General features: G+C 38.6%; 1 protein-coding gene across 3 annotated transcripts in view; it reads left to right on the forward strand.

Moving 5' to 3' along the window:
• The first annotated feature begins 3,368 nt into the window (after positions 1-3,368).
• Positions 3,369-12,501, forward strand: part of SLCO6A1 (solute carrier organic anion transporter family member 6A1) — a 113,908-nt gene continuing 104,775 nt past the window's right edge. For all 3 annotated transcript variants that reach the window (XR_004429713.1, XM_033179024.1, XM_033179025.1), the window contains exon 1: positions 3,369-3,948. Coding sequence is in view for 2 of the 3 variants with exons in the window: in XM_033179024.1 (XP_033034915.1) it covers positions 3,591-3,948 (358 nt within the window). In the remaining variant the exon portion in view is untranslated. The remainder of the gene's footprint in view (positions 3,949-12,501) is intronic.

Here is a 12,501-nt window from a genome sequence, read left to right on the forward strand (position 1 = left end):
AACTTTAGCATTCCACTTAGCAATCATTATAAATAGCTTTAAATCACATTAAAAAAAAAGTAACTCGGCCGGGCGCGGTGGCTCAAGCCTGTAATCCCAGCACTTTGGGAGGCCGAGGCGGGTGGATCACGAGGTCAGGAGATCGAGACCCTCCTGGCTAACACAGTGAAACCCCGTCTCTACTAAAAATACAAAAAACTAGCCGGGCGCGGTGGCGGGCGCCTGTAGTCCCAGCTACTCGGAGGCTGAGGCAGGAGAATGGCGGGAACCTGGGAGGCGGAGCTTGCAGTGAGCCGAGATCGCGCCACTGCACTCCAGCCTGGGCGGCACAGCAAGACTCTGTCTCAAAAAAAAAAAAAAAAAAAAAAAAAAAAAAAAGTAACTCTAACAGAAATATACCTCTAAAGGTCCTCTTCATCATCAGTCTTCTCATTCACCTGTTTATTACTTCATTTATTGACCTCTTAAATGATCTAATATCTTCAACTTCAATCCACTCTACCATTTTACACACTGAATTTCTAGGCTTCACTACCTAATGAGTAAAAATAGTTTCGTGTTTTGAATTAGTCCATTTTCATGCTTCTGATAAAGATGTACCTGAGACTGGGAAGAAAAATAGGTTTAATGGACTTACAGTTCCACATGGCTGGAGGGGCCTCATAATCACGGTGGAAGGCAAAACGTACTTTTTACCTAGCAGCAGCAAGAGAGAATGAGAGAGAAGTGAAAGTGGAAACCCCTTATAAAACCATCAGATCTCATGAGACTTATTCACTACCACAAGAACAGTATAAGGAAAACTGCCCCCATGATTCAATTATCTCCCACCTGGTCCCTCACACAACACATGGGAATTCAAGAAGAGATCTGCGTGGGGACAGAACCAAACCATGTCATTCCGCCCCTGGCCCCTCCCAAATCTCATGTCCTTACATTTCAAAACCAATCATGCCTTCCCAACAGTACCTCAAAGTCTTAACTCATTTCAGCATTAACTCAAAAGTCCACAGTCCAAAGTCTCATCTGAGAGAAAGGAAGCCCCTTCCACCTGTAAGTCTGTAAAATCAAAAGCAAGTTAGTCACTTTCTAGATATAATGGGGGTACAGGTATTAGGTAAATAAAATCATTCTAAATGGAAGAAATTGGCCAGAACAAAGGGGCCACAGGCCCCACAAAAATCTGAAATCCAGTGGGGCAGTCAAATCTTTAAGCTCCAAAATGATCTTCTTTGACTCCCTGTCTCACATCCAGGTCATGCAGATGCAAGTGGTGGGCTCCCACAGCTTTGGGCACCTTTCTTCCCAGTCTGGGGTATGTCTTTATCAGCAGCATGAAAATGGACTAATTCAAAACATGAAACTATTTTTACTCATTAGGTAGTGATGCCTAGAAATTCAGTGTGTAAAATGGTAGAGTGGATTGAAGTTGAAGATATTAGATCATTTAAGAGGTCAATAAATGAAGTAATAAACTGGTGAATGAGAAGACAGATAATGAAGAGGACCTTTAGAAGTATACTTCTGTTAGAGTTACATTTTTTTAAAATGTGATTTAAAGTCATTTAAATGCTTTTTTTTAAATGCATTGTAGGGTATAGCCCCCCTCTCGGCTACTTCCATGGGCTGGCATTGAGTGTCTGTGGCTTTTCCAGGCACATGGTGCATGTTCTGTTCCTCTCTTTTTGGCAGACTGTTTTTATTTCTATCCCTCTCTCTGGTGGCAGTCAATCTTAAGGTAGGCCATAGGACAGGATGGTTTGCTGCTCCTCCTTCAGTGGGTTTTTTCTTCTGTAACAGATAAGCTTTGTCACAGACTGGAGGGCATGAGAGTTTCCTGCCTCAATCCCAGAGGCAAAACTGCTTTTGCTTTGGATAGCAGAAGAGTCAATGGAGGTGGGAGGGTAAGTATTCCTTCTTTCTCAGTGACAGTCCACCACCACCAAATGTTTTCTTCTCTTAAGCAAAGATCTGGTAAATGGGTGTAGACTCCCCTTGTTTCTTAGGCTTCTAAGGTTTCTAAACTGTTAAGCTTCCCTTGGTCTTTAAGAATTCATTAAAATTTCAAGTGTTTCTATCTTCCTTTACTACTGCTCTTCCTTCTGTGCTCTTTGAAAAGCAATATGGTTTGTGTGTCCCATCCCTTTTCTGAGGGGCTTGTTGTCCTTTAGAATCAATTTGCCTAGTTGCTTTACAGCAACCATAGCTATAGAAATGTAGCCCTCTGATGAAAAAGAAATATTTTTTCATATTATCCAGCTTTGTTGTTGTTGTTATTATTGGGGTGGGGGTTACATTTTATTTGGCTTTCTATATTCTGGCTAGAAGCAAAATTCCCAGTACCACTCATTTTTAATGGAGTTTTCTTTTCCTCTCTCCACCCAAGCAGTACCCATTCTGGTTTTGAAGCACAAGAATAAGAGTCCACCACTCCCCACTGTCTTTCCTACCTCCTAGGAATCCTACGGTTTTTGTTTGTTTGTTTGTTTATATTTATTATCATGAAGCAATGTAGAGTCAAGCTCAGGCTTCAGGTCAGTAGTTCTTAATTCTTCGTTCCCTGGTCTACCAGGCCAGCACTATTGGAGCAGCACAGAATCTTTTTGAAGAGCTGAATTGTTTTTGGCAACACAATGTCTAATCCATAGGAGAAAAGATAGTGCCACCTCTCCTGGAAAGTCACCCTCAACATATACATGGCCTAAAGAGCTTATATATCAGCCTAAGAAAAGAAAACCAATAAGAAGTTGCATTTTCCTTAAAAAACAAACAAACAAACAAACAAACAAAACCCCACGTTTCATATCCTACTACTCTTCTACTCTTCACTTACATTCTTTCTCTTCTATAAACTTTTTTTACCTGAAAAAATAATCCTCTGGTCTCATGCCCTCATTTAAGGTGGAAAATAATAATCTTTTCTGTTCTGGAGTTGGGATAGAGTTTCTAGGACAATCATTTCTATGTGTAAAACACTTCACTTAAGGACATTCATTTGGACATTGATTTCTGATATTTGTGCCTCCAAATCTTTTACTGTGGTGAAACTGCTTTTTGTTTGTTTGTTTGTTTGTTTGTTTTTCCAATATCTTCTGCTCTCTCCTGGTCCTTCAACAATTTTCAGGTTGTTTCTAGTGAGATTTTTCAGTTGGAAAGCCACCACAATAAAGTAAGTCTGGGGAAACTGGGGACAGACAGTTTCACTTTTTTTTCCCATGCTTCCTAATGAGTATTATTTAATAAATAAGTACTGGCAATCTTTGACTGCCATTAAAATTACTCTGGTGCTCCTTGTCTGTGTTAGCAGTTATCAAAACCTACTTTTAGCTTTTTTTTTTTTTTTTCCCCCTTCAGCACGTGGAAGAAAAGAAGGAAAACAGCCTTGGAACTTCTCAACTGTCAACCTCCGGCGAGGACGTTTGCCTCCTGCCCTAGGAGAAACGTTCGCTCTGGAGGCTTGGGCTGCGGGAGCCCGTTGTGGCCACTGAGTCCTTCGACGCCCTCGCCAGGCTGGCCTTTGGGTTGGCCCAGACAGGACGGGCTGCCGAGAGCACTCGGGCCGCGTCGCCAGGGGGCGCCCAGAGTGAGCCATGTCCAAACGCGTCGCCTGGCGCTCTGGGGACCAGTATGAAGCCCCAGGAGGAGTAGAGCCGCGGGAGGCCGCGCGGGCCCGGCCTGCTAAGGACTCGAGGGCCAGGGAAACCCCGAAGTCCTCGAAGTCCGGGGAAAAATACTCGTATCTGAGACCACTTCCAGTGGCCTTGGTAAGGTTCGGCGGTTTCCCAAAAAGGAAAAAAGCCAAGACCTCAGTTTCCAAGAAGCCGGGAGAACTGGATGACAGTTTGGAGCAGCCCTGTGGTTTGGGCTGTCTAGTCAGCCCCTGCTGTGAGAGTTGCAATAACATTCGCTGCTTCATGGTTTTCTACTGCATCCTGGTCTTATGTCAAGGTGAGCCTGAAGGACGCCGGGTGTTGTGGCGAGGGCAGCAGGGAGCCGCACCGGAGGAGGTGGGAGAGGGAGGATGGCAGAGGACGCCCTGGGGTGGCCCAGCCTGAGGCTGCTGTCTGACTTCTCAAGGCGTTGTGGGATCAAACTTTAGCCACCAATGGGTTTACCTTGCCGGCTGCCTAGACAGAGCAGATTTATCAAGAAAGGGAAATTGCCATGGAGAAAGAGTAAGGCACGCAGAACCGGCTGTGCGGGAGACCAGAGTTTTATTATTGCTCAAATCAGTCTCTCCAGCATTCTGGGATGGGATCAGAGTTTTTAAAGATAATTTGTCAGGCAGCTGCTCGGGAACTGGGGAGTGCTGATTGGTCAGGTTGGTCAGGAACCTGTCTAAGGTTCCTGGGGATGTCCTAGTGGGGTCGAAGTCAGGTTTTCTTGCCATCTTCTGTTACTGGGTGGAATGGCAGAAGTAGCTGACCCGGATTGCCAGTCTGGGTGGTGTCAGTTCATCCATCCAGTGCAGGGTATGCAAAATATCTCAAGCACCAATCTCAGGTCTTATAACAGTGATGTTTTCCCTGGGAGCAATTTGGGGAGGTTCCGACTCTTGGCGCCAGAGGCTACATGTCCCCTAACCTTAATTTCTAATCTTGTAGCTGATTTGTTAGTCCTGCAAAGGCAGATTAGTCCCCAGGCAAGAAGGGGATCTTTTCAGAAAAGGGTTATTATCAATTTTGTTTCAGAGTCAAACCATGAAATGAATTCCTTCCCAAAGTTAGTTCGACCTAAGCCCAGGAATGATCAAGGAGTTTAAATCCCAGGAATGAACAAGGAGTTTAAAGGTTAGAAGCAAGAAGGAGTGGATTAGGTCCAATCTCTTTCACTGTCATAATTTCTTCAGTTACAATTTTTGCAAAGGTGGTTTCAAAAACAGGTTAACCAGCTGGCAGGAGCTTTAGTGCCTCACCTCCTCCAGTACCTGATTTGGCACAGTCCATCCTACACATTGTGGGTGATGAGGGCCAGGCTTCCAGATAGCCAGCTGCAGAGAGGTGTTGTTGAGTCATTTATCGTTTTTTGTCACCAACTCTGAGAAGTTCTGGGTTGAATCACCTGGAGTTTAAAATAAAGTTGAAAACGGTGTCTATGATGGTTAAATGGTTTCTGCTCCTGCTCATAAATTTGAGACATTCTGACTCAGCCACTGTCTATTGGATCATGTTTCCTCATCTACGAATTTATACCAGAGAACCTAAACTTGAGGGTGTTATTTTTGCTCACATATTTTGAAGAAGGTGCATTTGAACACCTTTAGACCTGGCATGCTTCTCTACTTGGCCACAGCTCCCACCTCCCCTATTACATCAAGATTCTTTACTAGCCTCTTTTCAATGATGGCATTGGAATTTGACAAACCTGTTCTCTTTTTTGCTCTAAGATGCTAGGTCTAAGTAAGTGAAATCAGAAGGCTGTACGTGGTAAGACCCATATTAGAAAAACAAACACATAGTCATCGAGTGTGTCTTGAGATTATCAAAGAAGTTTCTTAGAAGAACAAGCATTTGAACTATGCCTTTATAGTTAGGTACAATTTTGAAAGCCAGAATGAAGTTAAAGAGTATCTGTTGAACAGGGAAGCGAGTTAATGAATCAGTGTTTTTTTTTTTAGAAAGGCTTGTTTCACAATGGTGAATGACAAGTTTGGCCAGATAATGGTTTCATCTAGGCACCATAAGGGGGTAATTATATTTATATTATCCATCATGTCTCCTTAGTGACTGAGGTATAGAAGACACTCAATAAATACGTATTCAGTGCATAAATGAATTTTAAAAGGAAGGAAAAGATAGATTATGCTTAGATTATGAAGGCCTTTAAATATCAGACAGAATTCTGAAAGGATATAAAAGGATTTACTTCCCACTATGTTGGGTCATGAGTAAGGTGCTTTGCAAGTATTATCTAATTTAGTGTAATCCCCTTATTAGATGGGTAATGAGAAGCCATTGAAGGTTTCTGAACAAGTGATTGACAGTATATGGTTTTAGCTCTGTAACTTAACTGACTTCATATAGGCAGTTAGCTCAGTTTGGTATAATATTGAGTCTTCCATTCATAAAAATGGTATATCTCTTCGTTTTTCTATTTGTCAATTGATCTATTTTTAGTTACATTGTAAACAATTTTAAAGTCATTTCAAACATAAAAAATGGGATGCAAAAGCAGTACAAACAATACCTGCTTCCCTGTGAGTGAACCAGATTCTTCATCTGTTAACATTTTACCACATTTGTTCCTTTACCTTCTCTTTCCCTATACATGCCCACTTTTTCAGACATGGTGCACCATTACTGCTAACTACTCCATGTGCAACTTCCCAAAGTGAAACCCTCTCTTACATAACCATCATACAAGCCTCCCAGGCAGGAATATCAGTACAATACTACGATTCAATTATGAACTGGTGGTCCCATCCAGATGTTGCCAGCTGTCTCAATATTGTCTTCATTTTGGGGCCAAAATTCTATACAGGGACATACGTTGCATTAAGTTGTCATATTTTAGAAGTCTTCTTTAATCTGTTACACTTCCTCATATTTTCTTCTTGTGTCTTATGTCCTTGGAAGTCTTACAGAGTATGGCTTTTTTTGTAGTGCAGGATGAACTTCAATCTGGGTCTATTTGATGTTTCCTTATGACCAGACTCAGACCTTTCTTCCCTCCTTTCCTCTCTTCTTCTCCCTCTCCCTCCATCCTTCCTTCTACTTTATTTAGATATACTTTACATATAATAAAATTCACACTTTTCGAAGTATGTCATTCAATGAGTTTTAGTAAATATGTACAGACATGCAACCACCAATGCAATCAATTTTATTATTTATTTATTTAATTAATTTTGAGACTGAGTCTACTGAGTCTTGCTCTTATTGCCCAGGCTGTAGTGCAATGATGTGATCTTGGCTCACTGCAACCTCCGCCTCCCTGTGGTTGGGATTACAGGTGCCTGCCACAATGCCCGGCTAATTTTTTTGTATTTTTAGTAGAGATGGGATTTCACTATGTAGGCCACGCTGATCTCAAACTCCTGACTTCAGATGATCCACCCACCTTTGCCTCCCAAAGTGCTGGGATTACAGGCATAAGCCACCGTGCCTGGCCAATGCAATCAATTTTAGAACTTTTTCATCACACTAAAAGTTTTTTCATGCTCCTTTGCAGTCACTTCCTGCTCCTACCTCCTACCTTAGGTGACCTTAACCTGCTTTCCTTCATTAGAGTCTTGCATTTCCTAAAATTTAATATACATGGAATCATACAGTTTCTAGTTTTTTGTTTGTTTGTTTGTTTCTGGCTTCTTTTAATAGCTTGATGGTTTTGAGATTCATTCATGTTGTTGTGTGTATTAACAGTTTGTTCTTTTTTATTGTGAATAGTATCATTGAATGGAATTTTATCCACTATATCCACTCAGTAGTTGATGGACATTTGGGTTGTTTCTGTATTTTTTTGACTACTATAAATAATGCTGTTAAGAGGAATTGCATATACATATTTGTGTGGACATATGTTTTTGTTTCTGTTGGATAGATAACTAGGAATAGAATTGCTGAGCTATATAAGTATTTAAGTGTACCTGCTAGAAACTGCCAAATTACAAAGTGGCTGTACCATTTGCGATCCTGCCAGTCAGCAATATATGAGTTCCAGTTCCACCTTCTTATTAATAGTTAGTATTGTCAGTTCTTAAAATTTTAGCTATTCCAGTGATTGTATAATGGGATTTCACTGTGATTTTAATTTCATTTCCCCAATGACCAATTGTCTCAAACATCTGTTTATATGCTTTTTATCCATTTGCATGTCTTTGTTTGTGAAGTGCCCTTTAATAAATTGGGTTGTTTCTCTTATTACTGAGTGAAGTGTTCTTTATACAATCGGGATGCAAGCCTTTTGTTGAATAAATATTTACGAATATTTTCTCCCAATCCATGGCTTGCTTTTGAATATTTTTCTGTGTCTTTTTGATGAAAAAAGGATTCAACTTTCAACTTTGATGAAGTATAATTTATTAATCTTTTAAATGATTCATTCTTTTTGGCTTTTATCATGGAAACTATTGCCTAACTCAATGTCATGAAGGTTTTCTACTTTGCTTTTTTCTAGAAGTTTTATGGTTTAGCTCTCATGTGTAGGTCTCTGATCCATTTTGAATGAATTGTGTTAGTGTATGAAAGGATCAAGTTTAAAATTTTTTTCACATAGAAAAAAAAATGCTTTATTCCAGAGTAGTTTACTGAAAACAGTGCCCTTTAATCCATTAAATTGTCTTGGTAGTTTTGTGGAAGCTCTGATCTCTTTCTGAGTCTATTTAGAGCCTTTCTATTCAGTTCTATTTTCCTAATACATCTATACTTATGCAAATATTATATTGCATTGGTTACTGTAGCTTTATTATATGCATTAAAATCAGGTATCCTTTTGACTTCATTCTTTTTAAAAGTTGTTTTTGGCTATTCTAGATCTTTGCTTTTCCATATAAATTTTAGAATAAACTTGTCAGTTTCTATAAAAAAGTTACTAAGATTTTGTTGAGTCTATAAATTTGGAGAAAATTGACCTCTTAACGATAGTAAGAGTTCTCATGACTGAACATGCTGGATAGATACTTCATTTACATCTTCTATCCTGCGTCTTTGTTCAATTAGCCTATTAAGTTACAGAAGCCATTTTTTTGCAGACTCCTTAGGATTTTTTAATATACATGAATTCTGTGAAGAAGGACAGTTTTACTTCTTCCTAATCTGGATACTTTTTGTTACAGTTAGTTATTTTATTCCATGGGCTAGGCTCCCTGGTACAATGGTCAATAGAAATTAGGAAAAGCAATGTTCATTGATATTTTTCTGATTTTTAGATAGAAAAAATTCAGCCTTTCACAGTTAAATGTGTTAACTGTATGTTTTATTTTTTAAGATGCCTTTTGTCAATTTAAGGATATCTCTTCTTTTATTAGTTTGCTGAGAAATTTTTGTCATTAATTGGTGTTGAATTTTATCACACCTTTTTTTGTGCCCTAATTTTGTGCTTTTAGATTCTTCCTGGTCTTGTTTTACAGTGGTTAAAAAACTTGTGTGCTGAACACAATTCTTACTTTGATGTAGAGTTAGATCTAAAAGACAACACAGCAATAACCTTTCTTTCTTTCTAGACCTTGTCCACATGTAGTGTTAATGAAAATTCCTTTCAGGGACAGTGTGATGTGCATATCTTGAAAAATGAAGTAATCTTGTATCTAGTCTCCAAAATTAACTCCACTCAATTTTGAGTGGTTGGGCAAGTATCTGATGTGGCTGGTTCTGCCACCCACTTGGTATATTAGCCAGATTTGTGATGGTCCATGCTGCAACTTGCAAGATGCATGAAGTCACCAGCCTACCTGTTGGTAAGGTCAATGGGAAGCATTAGACATAATAGATTAGCTTTGCTTGAAGTATCTGTAGGAAATAGTGGCCGAGGAGTAAAGTCATAGAGTGCATAATAGTCTAAGCACACTTTGTACATGGTATTTTCATTTATCATATAGTGCATATCACCATCATTTTATGATTTTATTATTTGGTAAGGCTTTTTTACTTTCTAGTATACCTTTTTTGGCACAATGACACCAAAAATGCCATGTGCTATTCTTAAGCAAATTGATGAAGACTTGTACATTGTTTACATTTACTATTTATCAAAGGCCATAGTGATATTACTGACCACGTAAAAACCTGAAGACATAAATCTGCTGAAGTTAATGGTGATTTTAGAAGACTATGGCTGAAAAAGATAAACATGCAGCTGCAAAAGGCTTATTTACAAAACATTTCGTGAAAGTACGATTTATTCATCTAGATTTAACTGTTCTAGCTTAATCTTACTCATTTTCAATTCCAATTTTTTATATCCACATATGAAAATTAAAATAATAGCTGTAAATGAATTCACCCCATTAGCAGAAGGACAATTTTTCAAATTGTTAAATAATGCCAGCTTTGTATCAGTGCCATTGGGAACTTCAAATAGAAAATAAATAAATTCAAATAATAATTTGTTTTTTGTGAAATTAAATGAAAATTTTGGAAGTTCATTCTGTTGAAGATAAACACCTGATATTAATGTGAATACTGTATTTTTAAATTTTCATTTTTGAAGATAAAATTATTTATTTCTGTAACAATGATATTTACATGAATTTTTGTATAGAGTATCATAGTAAAGACAATGTATTTATCATACTAGGAAAGCAGTGAAGCAGAAATGTGCTTGGAATTGGTACACAAACAATTCGTAATTGTATCCTAACAAAATATAATATTTAACATCAACATTTACAAACATTCACGTTCAAGTTTTTATGTATTAATACTTCATCTTATTGGTGTACATTACCTTTCTGTGCCTCCTGGAAACAATAGATTTTACAAATGTTGGACTTTTGTTTCATTATTTTGTAAAGTAACCTCAGTTAATTTATGATTTTGAACTGTTTTATAAATAAATTCTCTAATTTGCAGTTGTACTTTTATTTAAAAGTGGCTGAAAATCTTCCATTAAAGTATTCAATGAAGGAATCGCCATACGTCTAAAATATTAGAAGCTTTTGTTGAATTTTAATTATTGAAAACAAAGCTGAAAAATGGGAAGATACTAAAATGCATCTCTCCAAAACTAAGAGAGGAACTAAGCAAACTATGAGAGCTTGAGTAGCATACAAGATTTATTTTAGAAATCCTTTAATTGTGCTTTGTACAAATATTTATTTTGGGAAAGAATCTTTGGATAGTTCCTTTATCCTAATTAGGCAAATTTATACTTTGTAAATCGAATTGCATGAACTTAAGTAAACCTATAGTTTTACATAGCTAAATTTGGTGAAACAAAGTAATAATAAATAGAGACAACTTATTTGAAGAGTTTTGTCTTGTAAAATATTTTTCAAAGAAATATTCTCTGAATGAAATATTTTGGTTTAAATAGTTTAATATGAAAATATAATTGAAAATATCCTTCATTTAACAGTGCTTGTTTTGAGCTTACTAGACACTTACACACTTGTAGAGAGTTTTTATCAATTAAAATATCATTTTCTACAATGACATATCAATAGAAGTTGTAATAACTTCAAATTTATTAACTATGTATTGGAAGCCCCTAAGACCAGAGAGTCAGGCTAAATGTTTCCCTAGGACTTCACAGGACTTAGAATAAGCTCATGGTTGTGGTTTATTTTTTTTTATTTTTTTATTTTTTTGAGACGGAGTCTCGCTCTGCCGCCCAGGCTGGAGTGCAGTGGCCGGATCTCAGCTCACTCAAGCTCCGCCTCCCGGGTTATGCCATTCTCCTGCTCAGCCTCCCGAGTAGCTGGGACTACAGGCGCCCGCCACCTCGCCCGGCTAGTTTTTTGTATTTTTAGTAGAGACGGGGTTTCACCATGTTAGCCAGGATGGTCTCGATCTCCTGACCTCGTGATCCGCCCGTCTCGGCCTCCCAAAGTGCTGGGATTACAGGCTTGAGCCACCGCGCCCGGCCGGTTGTGGTTTATTACAGTGAAAGAAAATAGATTAAAATCAGCTGAGGGAAAAGGCACATGGGATGAAGTCTGGAAAAAAACAGGCGCAAGTTTTAATGTATCCTCTCCCAGTGGAATCACATGGACATGCTTATTTCTCCCAACATGTGTGATAGCACACCCAAAGTGTTACTAACCAGGGAAGCTTATGTGAGCCTTCATGTTCAGGGTTTTCTGTCAGTCATGTAGGCATGCAGCACCTCTGTGACTAAACTCAGCTACTCAGACTCCACACCCACACCCCATGACAAGAAAGATCTTCACCATAAATCACATCATTAGCATAAACTGTGTGATCAAACTGGTACAATATGGCCCAAGACCTCTGCCATATAAAAACATTGTTAATCGGACAGAATATTCCAAGGGCTTAGAGCTTTTCTCCTGGGAACCACCAGTCAGTCCTGAAGTCAGGCCTTTATTTTATTTATTTATTTATTTATTTATTTATTTTGAGATGGAGTTTCACTCTTGTTGCCCAGATTGGAATGCAATGATGCAATCTCAGCTCACCACAACCTCCGGCTCCCGGGTTCACGCAATTCTCCTGCCTCAGTCTCCCGAATATCTGGGATTACAGGCAGACGCCACCAAGCCTGGCTAATTCTGTGTTTTTACTGGAGACAGATTTCTGCATGCTGATCAGGCTGATCTCAAACTCGCAACCTCAGGTGATCCACCCACCTTGACCTCCCAAAGTTCTGGAATTATAAGCATGAGTCACCGCTCCCAGCCAGGTCTTTTTAAAATAACCCAGTCCTGTTCAGTTAACCCTTCACTACAAAACTGTAAAAAGCAACTTTAATATATTGCACCTAACTTTGTAAAAACTATTAAAACATATTTTTCAGAAAAGATATGAATCACATTTTGTTAAGGATAGTTTGGCTAAGAAACTGGTTAAAGTATGTGCGTGTTTATTAATATTCTTATTTTTA

The sequence above is a fragment of the Trachypithecus francoisi genome, unplaced genomic scaffold (assembly GCF_009764315.1).
Source record: "Trachypithecus francoisi isolate TF-2019V2 unplaced genomic scaffold, Tfra_2.0 Lachesis_group2, whole genome shotgun sequence".
Classification (NCBI taxonomy): domain Eukaryota; kingdom Metazoa; phylum Chordata; class Mammalia; order Primates; family Cercopithecidae; genus Trachypithecus; species Trachypithecus francoisi.